This window comes from Polyodon spathula, chromosome 2, assembly GCF_017654505.1.
Source record: "Polyodon spathula isolate WHYD16114869_AA chromosome 2, ASM1765450v1, whole genome shotgun sequence".
NCBI lineage: Eukaryota > Metazoa > Chordata > Actinopteri > Acipenseriformes > Polyodontidae > Polyodon > Polyodon spathula.
The window spans coordinates 57,702,181-57,718,342 of NC_054535.1; the positions used below are offsets into that span (position 1 = coordinate 57,702,181).

The 16,162-nt window shown below is 40.7% G+C and overlaps 1 protein-coding gene across 10 annotated transcripts in view; it reads left to right on the forward strand.

Annotated features, from left to right (window-relative positions):
* LOC121298690 (alpha-adducin-like) overlaps positions 1-16,162 on the forward strand; it is a 95,659-nt gene that overhangs the window by 19,238 nt on the left and 60,259 nt on the right. For all 10 annotated transcript variants that reach the window (XR_005947301.1, XM_041225923.1, XM_041225951.1 and 7 more), the window contains exons 2-4: positions 2,748-2,961; positions 7,238-7,400; positions 13,122-13,273. Coding sequence is in view for 9 of the 10 variants with exons in the window: in XM_041225923.1 (XP_041081857.1) it covers positions 2,767-2,961; positions 7,238-7,400; positions 13,122-13,273 (510 nt within the window). In the remaining variant the exon portion in view is untranslated. The remainder of the gene's footprint in view (positions 1-2,747; positions 2,962-7,237; positions 7,401-13,121; positions 13,274-16,162) is intronic.

Here is a 16,162-nt window from a genome sequence, read left to right on the forward strand (position 1 = left end):
ATAAAAACAATGTGTTTACTATCTATGAGAAGATTTAGTTTTGGTTTCTCTTGCAGAGAAATGACAAACAGGCAAGTTACAGTGAGAAAAAAATAACCATGTAGGCTTGTGGCAAAGTGGCTGGTAAGGGGAACAGGTGTAGCGGTGATGCAGTGCAGGAGGAACAGACAACGGTAATTTAGTGAATACGTTTTTATTGTGCCGTTTCCAGGTCTGGTGACCGTCAAATAATAAATCCCCGGCAGTACACAACTATGTGTAAAATGCGGGGAGGGTGAATAACATGGTACATTCCTGAACAGAACAGCAAAGGCATGGTCACCAGTCCTGGGTAAATGCAAACGTGCAGGTGCTCTGTGCAGTGGTGCTCCGGCGATAGCTCCGGAGGTATGCTTTAACTGTCTAGTAGTGCGACAAAGACAGACAATTATAGACAGACAGAAATAACACACAACATATAAGTCTTTTCTCTGTTTCTATTCTCTGAGAGCTCCTCTGTCAGTCCTTCTCTCTCCTAGCGCTAACCCAAACGAAGGAAAAGATCATCGTTATCCTGGCCCCTATATGTACTCCCGTATGATATCTAGGTAAACTGTTGCAGCTGCCATATTTGCAGCTGCCCCTCGTTTACCTTTCAGGTCAATACGGTCTTACAACAGAGTCTTGCTTCTTTCCAGGCTGACCGACTTCCCGGTCCCGGAAACGAACTGTCAGGCCAGCCCTTCCAGATACTTCTCCTCTCGTTCTTTAGCGCCCTCACAGGTCGGGAGGTAGATTTATCACCAGAACTCATTGTATTTCTGTCACAAGGCTATATTGTAGTTTTTACAGAAATCAGACTGATATTCTGAAATTTTTTGGTGCAGAAAAACATCTACATCACATTCTTGAAGTTAACTGCCACACCAGCTATAATGTCCCACCCCTGAACAACCAGCACACTCATAATTCGCTGGTACAGTACTCCCCTGACCTTCCAACTCCCACCTAATAGGCTCTCAGTAACTGCCACCACTGCTATGTACAGATAGGCTACCGTATTACAGAAAATAAGCAACCGCGATACTTCTAAAATGTCATAAATCATGTAACAATATATTGCAGCATTTGAAAATCATAGTATTAATAAAGGTCGCCCTTTTAAGCGCTGCAGTCATTCTGAGCAATTTAAAATAAATGAAATAATATGGTATATATCGTGTCACATCAAAGCTTCATTTTAATTAGAAAATATTTGTATGTAGTTTATTAAATGTATTGCAGCAAGTATGATTTGATTGAAGTCCAGCTCCAAAGAGGCCCTTTGAAGAGTTTCACAAAGAAGGCTGGAGTGGGGGACGTCGGACTAGAAACAAGAACCAGGAAATAAACAAAGAGATGTAGTTTTGGGGAAGCTGAGTGCTTGCTTGCGCTCAGCATTTAATTAAACAGTAAATAAAAAGGCTGTAACAAACAAAAACACAGAACACGGCACTCGTCGCCAAAACAAAAGACAAACAAAACGGACTATACAGACAAAACACGGTGAGCTTCTATTTTTTTTTTTTTTTTAACTATTATTATTATTACCTCTGTCTGCAATCCCGTTCTCCACTCACCGGACACACAACCCCGAGTGAGTGAAAACATGCAGCTTTTAAGCAGCTGTTCCGAGACTCAATTGCTAATCATTCAATTGGAGTCACGGTACAACTGCACGTAAATTAATAAAAGTGTAATTCCCCTTGCTCGCCTATTATTACTTTTGACTCGCACGTGAAGTGCTGTGCAATCCTTGTGCCTAAATACAAATATACATTTTAAACACTTGTGTTACACAGACCCGTTTATATCCCGTGTACTAATGACTGTGCACCAACATTAACACACAACATACAACACAAAATGCACACAGGGGCGGGCACTTTGCCACACAGGGTTATTTGCCTACTGCCCTTTTTAGAAGGTCATTGTAACAAAGTATGTGACTTCATTGATATTACTGAATTCATCAATTATTTATTCCTGTCTGCTTTCCAAAAGGGTGGGAACAATCTAACAAGACTTTGTTTCTTACTGTCAATTTTGCCTTTTTTTATTTTGATACTCATTTTATATTCATAAAATCCCATTATTGACACTTTCATTTGTTTTCATTTTACTGTCAGTCACTGCAGCAGCTTGTAAATAGCCTTGATGGATACATTAGCTTGATCAATACTTTTAATGCTGGAAACTTAGGACTATTATACAGGGAATGAAAGTACTTTCAATGTAGTGTGTAATGTTTGTGATGGGGATGTGAGAGCTAAGCTATACAGGATTCTTCAGTAAGGCCTGTTTTAGTCTATGCTAATATGCTCTGTGAAGGTTGAAATATGTAGGCTATGCATTTTTTGTATGCAAACGTCAACTGCAGTACAGTATAACTGACATTACACAAGATGAGTATGACATTCAATGTTGTATAAGTCTTTGCATAAACTTGCAGAATGCCTTTTTTGGAGGTGGGGGCATAAACAGAAGAAACTATTATCCCACAAAGTCACTCTGTATCGGAACTGGAGAAAATAGCTAACATTGGGTTCCACTGCACTCGTGTATAATTTTGTAGTATTGTATGAGGCCTTCAAAAGAAACATTGATTTACTACCCATCATAGTGCTCCAGTACGTCAGCAACAGTCCTAATGGACTGTCTGAGAGCACGTTATGTCTGTTAATGTGGTTTTGACTTTTCAATTTCTCTCTTCCTTCCCGCCCAAAAAGGAGCACCGATCAGCCTGCTATGAATGGTGACTCAGGCGCAGGGGTGGTCACCTCCCCGCCTCCAACCACCGCTCCCCACAAAGAGAGTTACTTCGACCGTGTGGACGAGAGCAGCGCTGAGTACCAGCGTGAGAGGAACATGGCGCCTGACCTGCGTCAAGACTTTAACATGATGGAACAGCGGAAGAGGGTCTCCATGATACTCCAGAGTCCAGTGAGTAAAAAAATAAATAAATACAATTACTTTAAAATATCTTACATTGACTTATTTGCTATGTTTTGCTGATGGTGTATTTAATATAGAACATTTAACTGGCAGGCTTATAGTTTATTCTTTATTTAATTGGCTAAAATTTGTATTATAAAGCTTAAGAACACTTAAAGGAAAGATGCTGTTTCAATCTTGTTACCTCCTCCCGTCTGTTGCCATGGTTACAGATGGCAACGGTTGCATACGTCACACATGAGTCGCACTATAATAGGTTATCTATGAATCGCCTTCTCTTTGAATTCGGCTACGAAGGTCTTTATTTTCACTGAGAGAATGACACGTTCACACTGGGGAAAGTTCAGTGTCCGTCACTACCGAGATCGTTTTGCCCGGGTAGATGTTGTAAAAGTGATCGTTCTAATAGGGCTATTTTCCATTGAAAAAAAACGGTTCTTGATGCTTGGCTTGTTAAAGGAGGTTTGTTATAAGAAGGGTTTGTCATAGTGAAGTTAGTGTGTGTAATGTATGTGTGTGTGTGTGTGTGTGTGTGTGTGTGTGTGTGTGTATATATATATATATATATGTGTGTGTGTGTGTATATATATATATATATATATATATATATATATATATATATATATATATATATAAATAAAAATAAACATATCTGTCTATCCCTTTCAATTCGAATGACAACCATTACTGAATGGGAAGAGCCTCTCTGACCGTCAGTCTCTGAGCAAATATACAAAAGCTGCTCTATCAGGGCCCTGCTGTGAGGGGGAAGTTCCTCCCACCTCCTGCTGAAGAGGGACACCTGAAGGGGGAGAGGGACATCCCTTGGGAATGGCTTGGGCCTAGCACCCCTCTCGAGCCTCATTCTATCCTATCGCGGCTGCCTTTGCCCTCGACGACCACACCGATTGAGTCGGCTGCTTACCTCTGCACCGACTGCGGTTTCCCGCCGTCTTGCGAGGCTGAGAGAAAGTGCCCACCCGGCCCCAGTTGACCCAGATTCGGCGTAAACGTCTTCGGTGCTGCCTACAGCTTGGCCCCAACTGCTCTATACGTCGGCATCAACCTCGACACCGGGAGCCCCAGGCGGTGGGCTAAGGAGAAGAATGACCTAATAGGGGCGTTAGGTCAGGCATCAGGGAGGTCGCTGGCAGCGATGGTGGTCGCGCACCGGCATTTGTGGCTGATGCAAGCTAAGGTTGTGGAGACAGAGAAGGTGGCACTGCTCGATGCCCCCATTACACCGGGGCAGACTTTCGGGGCGACCATTGAGGTGAGCCTTGAGAGGTCCACGAGGTCACGAGAGGTCCCATGAGGTCACGGAGGTCGCCTCAAAGTTCTCGCGCCTTCCAGCTTAGTCAGCGCCCAAGGTGGCGTGCACAGCCTGCTGGGGTAAAAGGGTCTGAACATTGCCCTCCACCCCAGAGTAGACAATCAGGCAAAGACAGAGGCAGGGCCAGCGATAGGGGACCACCGCAGGCCTGGGGTAACCGATTCTCTGGCTGGAGACCGATGCCCGGGCCTAAAGGAGACCACCCCTGAGGGTCCCCGGCTGTCACCAAACCCCCCTACATCCAGACTGACGAACGGCAACGACCCATGGCAAGGCTGCACCCAGGACTCCTGGGTGCTATCAACTGTGAGACACTGATACACTCTACAATTCCGCATAGGTCCGCCACCCTTTAAGGGTGTGCTCCTCACCACCGTCAAACCAGCGAGGGCGATACTCACTCCTTCAACAGGTGATCGCCAGTCTTCAAAGGAAGAACGGTGTACGCTTGGTAAGTCCACTTCCTGGTGCCCAAAAGGGACGGCGGGTGAAGACCAATTATGGACCTAAGGGTCCTCAACTTGACTCCACACAGACTCCTGTCCTGGACGCACAGAAACTTGCGTTCCAACAAGGCAGCAGACCTCCTGTCCAGAGGAGCTCCAGACAGCTCGGAGTGGAGGCTGCATCCTCAATTGGTGTAACAGATTTGGGAGAGGCTTTGGCCAGCACGTGTCGACCTCTTTGCCAGAGCCGAGTCCACTCATTGCCCCCTATGGTTCTCCATGGAGAGAGACCAGGGTCCCCTAGGAGTAGACGCGCTAGCTCACCCCTGGCCACAGGGGCTCTTGTATGTGTTCCCTCCACTACCATTGATACCCCTGACACTAGTGAGGATCAGGGTGGAGAGAGCACAGGTTCTGCTGGTTGCACACAGATCGCCCAGATGCCGCTGGTTTGCTCTCCTCTCCGACGTGTTGTCGGATCAGCCATGGCAGCTCCTGCTGCGCAAGGACCTCCTGAACCAAGCGGAGGGGCTATTATGGCACCCGAACCCAGCCCAGCTCCAACTCTGGGACTGGCCGTTGAACAGAGCAGTCTATTCAGACATGGTTTGCCAGGTGCAGTAGTAGAAACACTACAGACTGAAATCCCCTTGCTTTGGGTGACCATTTCATTGAAATTGACAAGATTTACATTTTCATTTAAAAATAAAATTTTTGAATTGAATTCACTTGTGATTATCAGCTTATATAAGTGCATGTATCATATAATGAAATATGAAGTGTTTACAGACAAGTTTATACAGTTAAAAGCAAAGGTATTCATGAAAAACCTAGTTTCAAGCAGGTGTACTCAAACTTTTGACTGGTACTGTGTGTGTGTGTGTATAATTTATATATATATATATATATATATATATATATATATATATATATATATATATATATATATATATATATATATATATATATATATGTATATATATATATATATATATATATATATATATATATATATATGTATATATATATATATACATATATATATATATATACTATGTATATTATATGTATATATATATATATATATATATATAGTAATATTATATATATATATACATATGGATATATATATATATATGTATATACATATATATGTATATACATATATATATATTATATATATATATATATATATGTATATATATATATATATATGTATATATATATATATGTGTGTGTGTATGTATATATATATATATATATATATATATATATATATATATATATATATATATATATATATATATATATATGTGAGCAGGGTGAGGGTTAAATTTCTCTGCTGAAAAAAATGTGCACATTGGTTTAATTTAATTATATTTGTTAATTGTTTTATTATTAATTATTCCCTGCACCTGTTGATTATTGTAAATTAGAGCCAGGTGCAGGGTATTTAAAGAAAGCAGACAGTCTGTTCAGGGCTGCTGCGGTGTGAAGGAGCCCGATTGAAGGTGTGCGCAATCGTAATAAAAAAAAAAAAAGGTACTGTGTGAAAGCCTTTTTCATGTGTTTTGTTTTGTTAGAGTTTGTGTAACAGGTATACAACTTAGCTGCCCTGTTTTATAATTTTGGTTCCTGCTCATGTGTAGTTAGTGCTCATAAGAGCTAGGTGTTTGTTTTGTTTATTTCGTTTTTGTGTTTATCAGCGCTGACGCGCTATTTTTATAATCTTCCATTTCTTTGTCCTGGGTCCTGCTTTTAAGGGGCAACAATCTGTGATGAGGTGCAGTAGTGTGTGTATATATGTAATAATATACATACAATATATATATTTTTTTTTAATGACGCAGTTGAGTGAGCCCAAGTCATAACACATTATTTAATTGCATGATTCTAGCATCCAGGAAATCAGAGCAAAGCTTGTATAATTAACCAAATCAAATACAGGTTTATTGGTCTAGACAAGGCAAACAATTATATTTTAAAATGTTGAAAGTAAAAGCAGCACTTTATTTAAATACCTGCAGTAACTGACTCCCACCTAGTGGTTAAATTTTCACGTTCCTAGCATAATACAAACTCTTCCTGTTTTCTATCCCCAGATCCTATTCTATTTGTGGCATATTCACATCATGGTAAATTATTTGATCACATTTAGTTTGGAAAATCTGTTTAAAGAAATGACAAATTGCTGGATAAAAAAAATGAATGCAGCAATGCCATTTTCTTTAAATTTAGAATAACTGTGTTATGGTAGCATTACTACAAAGTAAACTTTGATAAAAAACAACTTTTTTTTATAGTCTGTTCTGTAGAACATCCAATATTTAAATTTCTGATAGTGTGCTAAAAGTAGCTTCCCATGGAAGTAAACATGATGGCTTTAGATTTTCATCAGCGGTTGGAGTCAGTAGGTGGATTTAGAAATGCTTAAATATTCATCTACTGCATGAGTTTTTGTTTTGTTTTTTTCTCCTTGTAATAGGCGTTTTGCGAGGAGCTGGAGACGATGATCCAGGACCAGTTTAAGAAAGGAAAAAACCCCACCAGCCTGCTGGCACTGCAGCAGATTGCTGATTTCATGACAACAAACATGCCGAGCATGTGTCCGGCTGCACCACAGGGTGGGATGGCTGCTCTCAATATGAGTGAGTATGAGCTGCAAAGTAAAGAGAATTATTTCACTCAAACTGCTGACAAAACAATTTCCCAAACAGTATGAAATGTTCTTGTGCTTCTTTGTGTCAGAATATAAAGTTGATCTAAGTAGCTGCTTATTGTACACTTTATACACAGTATATTGCGTCCAAATAGTTTCTAGAGCAAGTGTTTGGTTCATCCGTTTTTAAACATTTTCTTTTCCAGACAAAGCTGTAGCAGAAAATATGGTTCGCTTTCAAGTACAAAATGTAACCATTACTGAATGGTATTAACCTCTTTAAGACCCGAAACCTGAGTAAGATATAATAAAGCTGCTTAGCTGTACCTCTGTTATGTAGTCTTGTGCCCCCGGGTGTATAAATGACTGCACGCACGGATCTCTGCGCCATTTTTCCTTTTCAAGAACTGACCTGACAGGAGAGCCGAATCAGATAAGTACTTGTTACGCTTTCTGTTAAGCATTTTCACATTTTATTGTGTTTTACACATTATATGTAATAGTACAAATAATCGCTCTACTAGATTTACTAATTACACGTATTTCTGCCCTACAACCTGCTTGTTACATCCCGCTGCGGCCTTGCGCCCCGCGTGAACCCGCCTACTTGTCGCCCCTTCCCAGGGATCAAGCCGCGTAAGTCAGCTGACTTTGTGCTGCATTATATTATTAGTAGGGGATTTGCTAGTTGTTCTCTTCTGTGGCTATCAGTCTTTCATGCACACATGCCTTCTGTGTGTTCACTGTGTCGTTCTCCTCTTTTACCACCTTGTGGTAGACAGTTTAGTTTAATGTGTGATGACATGTCAGACACACCGACACAAAGGGGAAAGGCTCCTTCACCTTCAGTTTTGCGTGCTGAAAACAAAAACAATTAGACCAGGTAGTTCCACAGAGCACCAGAGCTCCACCTTGTCTCCCCTGAGGATGAGAATGAGTTAATCCATTGCTGTGATAGCAGGGAGAAGGAAGCAACTAAAACAACGGTGGCCATTACTGAGATTCCAGCTGATGACTCCACAGGAATTAACACTAGAACCGCAATGGTAAGTCATTTTGACGGTTTGAGGTTTTCAAATTTGTTACTCCACGTGTCTAAAAGTTATGCAGTTGTCAGTTTATGACTTTTCCTAAATGCATGTATTAAATACCCTGTCGACATTTGAAAGGCAGGATCATGAAAATAAGAAAGTTGTAATCTTACCCACCTAGAACTGCCAAAGTTGTCATTTTGACTGCCTTTTACAATACATGTTTTTATTTTGAATATAACCTACAATATTTTATTTTTATATACATGCCTATCTCTACTGGATCTGGCAGCCATTTCCTTTGTTTTGGACAAGGAATGCATGTAAAATATCAGTAGGAGAGAATTTTTTTTCATTTCTGAAGTAGTGCTTTTGTATGTGGTAATTTAGAAAATAAACCCTTTTTATGTTTAATTGTTCATTTAAGTACAGCGTTTTGGCTGTGCAGATGTTAGATATGATGTGCTTGAATAAAACTGTTGAGTTGTATCCGATAGCTTGCATTTCATTTTAATATGAAATGTAAATTAAATTAAATGGTGTTTTTTAAAATGTAACCGTCGTAATGATTGCCGGGGTCTGTTTTAGGAGTATAACCGTGGCGGTTCTAGTGTTAATGCCCCCGGTAGCTAAGGATATATTTTTTTCAGTGCCTGCAGGCAACCTGTACCTCTACAGCTAGTAGCCCCGGTGGCTGATACATGGACCACGGCAGCATGGAGTACACAAGAGCAATACTACTCCGCTGGCACTTGCCAGCATGGGAGACGATGACGTTGCAGTAGCTGGCAATATAATAAGGCAGAGCTGCTTTTGAAATGGATGTTTTCCTCTCTCATTGCCAATACAAAATCCACTACGCCACTTGGTACAAAAATGTATACATTCTTGAAGAAGGGCTACACTGCCTCCACTTGCAATATGTGCTTCAATAACTAAAATTCACACAGCAAAATATCAACATAAACTATGGAGCCAGGTGTCTGCTTTCCTACACTGAACTGGCTATACAGATTGCAGAAGAAAAATACAGATTGCAGACAGGAAAACTACTGCAAAGATCCAGCTGCAGGCAGCAGTTGATGGCATTGACAGTAATGCTAGGGCTGTAGCAAGTGTTGTCTCTGCAAGACTGGTTCAGCAGATGAAGACAACCTCTTTTAACCCCTGACACATTTCAAGGGGACTTTCTTTTTAGCACCAGTCTTGGATTCCCTGACACAGATGGAGGAGGAGATAGGATCCATGCTCCTTTACTTCGCCATAGAACGGGTACCCTCATCTTCGCAGAGGGAGGTCCACTACTCCAGGTATTTCTTAATACCCAAGGAGAATGGGAAGCTCAGACCCTTTTTAGACCTCAGAGGTATGAACAAACACATTCTGACAGAAAAGATCAAAATGGAATTTGTTTATTTAGAATATGCTTTTATCCAAGGCAGTTACTAGTTAGGTGTGTGAACTATGCATCGGCTGTAGAGTCACTTACAACAATGTCTCCACTGAAAGATGGCACACAAGGAGGTTAAGTGATATGCTCAGGGTCACACAGTGATTCAGTGTCTGAGCCGGTATTTGAATTTGGGACCTCCTGGTTACAAGCCCTTTTCTTTAACCAGTGGACCACAGCCTCTTTGTTATCTAAGCTGTTCAAACCAGAGACTGGATGGTTTCTATATGATTTCCATCACCCCATACACAAGGATTCCAGAAAATACTTACTGTTTGCTGTCAGGGACTGCATGTACCAATTCAAGGTGCTTCCCTTTGGGATCTCTACAGCCCCCAGAGGGTTCAACAAAGTGATAGTAGAAGTCACAGCATGCCTACGAAGCAGAGGCATCCATGTTCACCCTTACATTGACGATTGGTTGATACTGGCCTCATCCAGGGAAGGGGTATTAAAACACAGACATAGCTCTTCAACTTTATCAGGACCTGGGCCTGTTGGTAAACGGAAAAGTCATGACTCTTCCTGGCACAGTCACAGAGAGAATGTCCACCATTTGTCAACTGGCGGGTCATTTCACCATGGGAGCCAGACCAACAGCACACAACTTTTCCCTGATTTCTGGAGCACATGGCAGCAGCAGGTAAGTTCTAAAGCAAGAGGACGTGCTAGTTCTTGCTGACAACGCCACAGCTGTAAAATACGTAAATCACCAGGGAGGTACAAAAGATGTGGAATTGGTGCAGGACACAGAACATCAACATAAAGGCAGCTTACCTACCCGGAATCGACATCAGCCTTGCAGACCTTTTGAGTAGAGAGAGGTTGCCTAACAAATGGCAAATCCAGCCAGAGGTTTTACGCTGGATATTCCACAAGCTAGGTCTACCTGTAGTTGACCTATTTGCCACAACAGAGAATACCAGCTGCCACTGTTTTGCTCCCAGTTCCAACAAGCAGCAGCCACGGTTGTAGATGAACTGTCCATTCCGTGGTCGACCGGCTTAATAAAAATGACCCTGCCATTAATCCCAGCTGCGGTCAGAAAGGTAAAGAGACGGGGCATGTCTCATTCTAGTTGCCCCTTACTGGGCGAAGAGGTTCTGGTTCTTGGAAATCCTAGAGATAGCAGGAGCTGGGCCAATGCAATTATCAGTGACCCACGATCTGCTGTCTCAGAACAGAGGAAAGATGCTGCACAACAACCCTGCAGTCCAAACTATTTTTTGTCTTCTATGGGGCTTACCAAATGGATAGCAGATGCTGTCAGGACTGCTTATGACCGAAAAAACTTTTCCCCCTCCAGAAAAGCTCACTGCCCGTTCCACCAAGGAAATGACAACTTTGTGGACTTTATTCCAGGGTGCATCTGTCAAGGACATTTGCAATGCAGCAGAGTGGGCTACTCCCATACTTTTCACTAGGTTCTACAGACTGAATGTCCTGGATCCTCAAAACCTTGGCTTTGGAACTAGAGTGTTAAGGGCGGCTTCTGAGTTAACCCTTACAACACAGGCATAGAGGTGAGTTTCTCCCACGCGTTTTTAGCCATAGCTACTTGTTACTGGGGTCCTGAATGGTAACGCACAAGGCAGCCTCTGTTTAGCCTTGTAGCATTCCCATCATGCAGCAATTTTGCCCTTGCAATGGCTTGGGTGTACTGATCCATTAGGTAATGGTTACATTTCGTACTTGTAAGGAAACGTTAGGTTATCGTAACCCTGGTTCCCTAAAATAGAAATGTAACCATTAACCTTCAAGGTCGCTGCATCCATGATTGCAGCAAGCTTGAAGGAAAAATGATACTGAGTTCCGTGCACGCAGTCTTTATACCCTTGGTGGTGGGCATGACGGCATCACAGAGGCTTGGCTGAGCAGCTTTGATATATCTTATTCAGGTTTTGTCTCTTGAAGAGGTTAATACCCATTTGCTAATGGTTACATTTCTATTTCAGGGAACCAGGGTTATGATAATAACGTTTCAGTGGTTTGTGTGTGCATTCACTAGGGCTAAGGTTTGTCAGGCAGGCATTCACGTATGTCTTTCTCTCAACAGAAACTATTTTGACAATGTGTGAATACTAGAAGTCACACATTTTAAATGTCACTGCAAAATGTGATCTTTTGATTTTGTATAGTGCCTATTACTTAAACAGAAGTTAGTGTATTAGTCTCCTACCGGATAGTTATAAATAGCATCTCTTTATCAATGCCGCCGCTGTGCTTCAAGGTATAGTACCAAAGCACTGGAAGAGTACCTATAGTGGCAATATTGCATCAATAAAAAAGAAAATGCACTGAATACCTAGTGTACAAGATGTAAGAGATGTGTTATGGCAGAGTAAGTATGAAACATTAAAAATATGCTAACACTGTTTTTTTTATTTTCAAAAACTGAGCACTGAGTAGGTTAAAGCACCGCCCCTTTAAAAAAAAAAAAAAAAAAGCAAACCACAGCTGAAACAGGCTTCCGAAAGAAAAAAAAAAAAAGTTTTCAAAAAGTGTAAAGTATTCCATTGAGCTTGTTACGTTTTGGAGAAAATTTGCGTTTATTTTTAAGACTAGGGTGCGACCAGGGGAATACATGCTATCTGGGTACCCTGCATTGTGCAACAAAAGTTGCAAGTAATGAAGTTTAAGTATGAAGTAATAATTTTATAAAGGTTGCAACCCTACTTTTTGGATTAAAATAAATTGGCAAGAGCGTGTATGAATATCCCAGCCAGGGGTTACAGTAACATGCGACCCATGTCTGGATTGTTAAACCGTTTAACAAACTGGAAAGCATTTTTTTAAAACAATATTTTATTTTTTATTTTGTAAACAAGTTAGCAATAACAAGACATGTTGCAAGAAATGTCATATTGTGTGTTTTTATTTAACTGAATGACAAACATGATTGCTCTTCTATATAATGTATTTTTAAGCTACATGTTAATGTTTTATTTCATTTATATGGATTAGTAACTGTGGTGATGTCAGCATTAAGTTATGTAAATTAGTACAATCGAAGGTTTGAACCTTCCTTCGTTAATGTGTTCCGAACCGTCAAAGGTCAGAATGTACCCATTGTTGCAGCCGTATCATCCACGCTTATGTAGCATATAATTAATCCATTCAAAGATTGTAATACTGTTTTATACAATTATGTGTTGTGTTTAAGTCAACAGAAGTTGTACGGTATGCGCATTGTGCAGTCTTTAATTCTGCCAGTGCATTCTCTGCTCAGGTCTTGGAATGGTGACCCCAGTGAATGACCTTCGTGGGTCAGACTCCACTGCCTACGAGAAGGGAGAAAAGCTACTTCGCTGTAAACTGGCAGCTTTCTACAGGTTGACGGACCTGTTCAGCTGGTCACAGCTGATCTACAACCACTTGACAGTAAGTCATGTTTCAATCTACTCAACACTTTAAAGAGGCAAGATAATTTTTACGTGAAACCAACAGTTAATGAAAAAAAAAAAATGAAATGCCTTGGTTAGATAAGTGTTCACCCCTCTGAGTCAATACTTGGTAGAACCACCTTTGGCAGCAATTACAGCTGTGAGTCTTTTGGGGTAAGTCTCTACCAGGTTTGCACATCTGGATCGTGCAATATTCGCCCATTCTTCTTGGCAAAATTGTTCGCTCTGTCAAGTTGGATGGGGATCGTTGGTGGACAGCAGTCTTCAAGTCTTGCCACAGATTCTCAGTCTGATTCAAGTCCGGGCTTTCATTGGCCAGTCTAGGACATTCACTTTCTTGTTTTTAAGCCACTCCAGTATCATTTTGGCTGTGTGCTTGGGGTCATTGTCCTGCTGAAAGGTGACTCTCCGTCCCAGTCTTAGGTATTTTGCAGACTGAAGCAGGTTTTCTTCAAGGATTTGCCTGTATTTAGCTCCATCCATTTTGCCCACTACCCTGACAAGCTTCCCAGTCCCTGACGATGAAAAGCATCCCCATAGCATGATGCTGCCACCACCATACTTCACAGTAGGGATGGTGTTACCTGGGTGATGTGGTGTGTTGGGTGCGCCTGACATAACAGTTTGTGTTTAGGCCAAATAGTTCAGTTTTTGTTTCATCGGACCACGGAATCTTGGGCCAGATCTTTTCAGAGTCTCCCACATGACTTTTTGAAAATTCCAAGCAGAATATTACATGGGCTTTTTTCAGAAATGGCTTCCTTCCTTTTTTCAGAAATGAGTACCTCGGCTATTGTTGACACATGGACAGTTTCTCCCATCTCGGCCATGGAACGCTGTAGGTCTTTCAGACTTGTCATTGGCCTCTTGGTGGCTTCTCTGACCAATGTCCTCCTTAACCGACTGCTCAGTTTGGGAGGATGGTGTACTCTAAGCAGATTCTGGGTGGTGCTGTATACCTTCCACTTAATGATTGACTTGACTGTGCTCCAAGGGATATTCAATGCCTTTGAAATCTTTTTATACCCCTCCCCTGATCTGTGCCTTTTCACAACTTTATCCCGGAGTTGTTTTGAAAGCTCCTTGGTCTTCATGGTACTATCTTTGCTATGAATGCACTACCCAACTGTGGGACCTTGCAGAGACAGACGTATTTATTCTGAAATCATGTGAACCACATTTATTGCACACAGATGGACTCCATTTAACTTATTGTGTGATTTCTGAATGCAGTTGGTTGCACCTGAGCTTATTTAGGAGTGTCATAGCAAAGGGGGTGAATACTTATCTAATGAAGACTTTTCAGGTTTTTATTTTTAATTTGATTTGTTTTTACCCCCCCCCCCCCCCCCCCCCCCATTTTTTCACACATTGAAAGTGTTGAGTAGGTTGTGTAAATCAAAGGGGGAAAAAAAAATCCCATTTAAATGCATCAAGATTTCAGGTTGTAACACAACAAACTGAAAACGTCCAAGGGGGGTGAATACTTCCTATAGGCACTGTAGAAAATTAGGGGAAGTCCCTCAATTATTAATAAGAACCATCTTACAGTGTTTAATGATGTCATAAATTCATTAAAACCAAAGACAGAGTAATTTGGAAAACTGTCACAGAAACAAAAGAAGGAGTTGTTTTGGAACTTCTCCGGGAGGATAATGAAAAACATTACTACCATTTTTGTAATGAAGTCGTAATGTCAACCCAAAAAAGTTTGTACCACAAAGTACAACATGTCTACAAAACATGGTACAGCAATAGGCAATACAAGAAGTCGAAATAAACCCAAGAAATGGAAAAAGCTTAAAGGGTTCAAGGAGAGGTTTTAAGAGAGACTGTTCCTCTACATGGTTCTCTGAAGTTAAGTAAAACCAGCTTGCATAACATTTTTGTTTTTACTATTAATACTTTTGTTGATCATTAATGAACTTTAGGTGCTGTAGAACACCTGAGTGATTTAAAACGAGACATTTTGTGTTTGAATTGAAAGTGATGGTCTCGAGAGTCGAATGGGTCAAAGTTCAAGTATATTTTCCTCTAGAGGAATTATCACTTTGACGTCACTACTGTGGTATTATGCATTATGCATGAAAAATGCATCGAACTCTGAGGCACTGACGCAACAAAATGTGAAAAAAGTTCAAAGGGGTGTAGACTTTCTATAGGCACTGTGTATGTATGTGTGTGTGTGATATCTAAAAATGTGACCATTATTACAATTTGGTTACAGTATTGAGAGGAAGTCTGTAATTGGGGATTGGATGACACAGCAAGGCATTTCCTTATTGATAGAACTGTAAGATTCATTGCAATGCTTCTGAAGGATCCAGTGTTGAATTTGAATGATTTAATCTACTGCAGCTTTAATTGGCACGAATGCTGCCTCTGATTAGATGATCACTGAAATACTTTTCTATAGAGAGCAAGATGGCCATCTGGGATGAGAGCCAGAGAAAGATCAATGTTATAAACCTGTTATAAAGCTGATAGGATAAATTAATTGGAATGAAAAGAAAAAATGTTTTTAAACTTCAGAAAGCGTGTGTATCTGTTTAAAATCTCATTTATGCAATATGTTTTAATGTACATAATTATAATTGTATTGTGTTGATGGAGCTGCTTTTAAAGTGCATAGCTTGCTCACTGGAAATTCGTTATCACTAGTTCCATTAAGCTGTTTTCAAGATCTTACTGGTTCAAAGTTAAGTTTTATTGGTTTAGATAAGTATATCCTGCCATCCTTTTGTCTCCAAAATTCCTTTTATTTGCTATATATTTAAAAATATATCTTGTTGGTTGCCTAGAGCAGTAGTTTAGAATATTGAAACCAATGTAGGATTACAGCAAGCTGCAGTGTTTTCCAGAATCA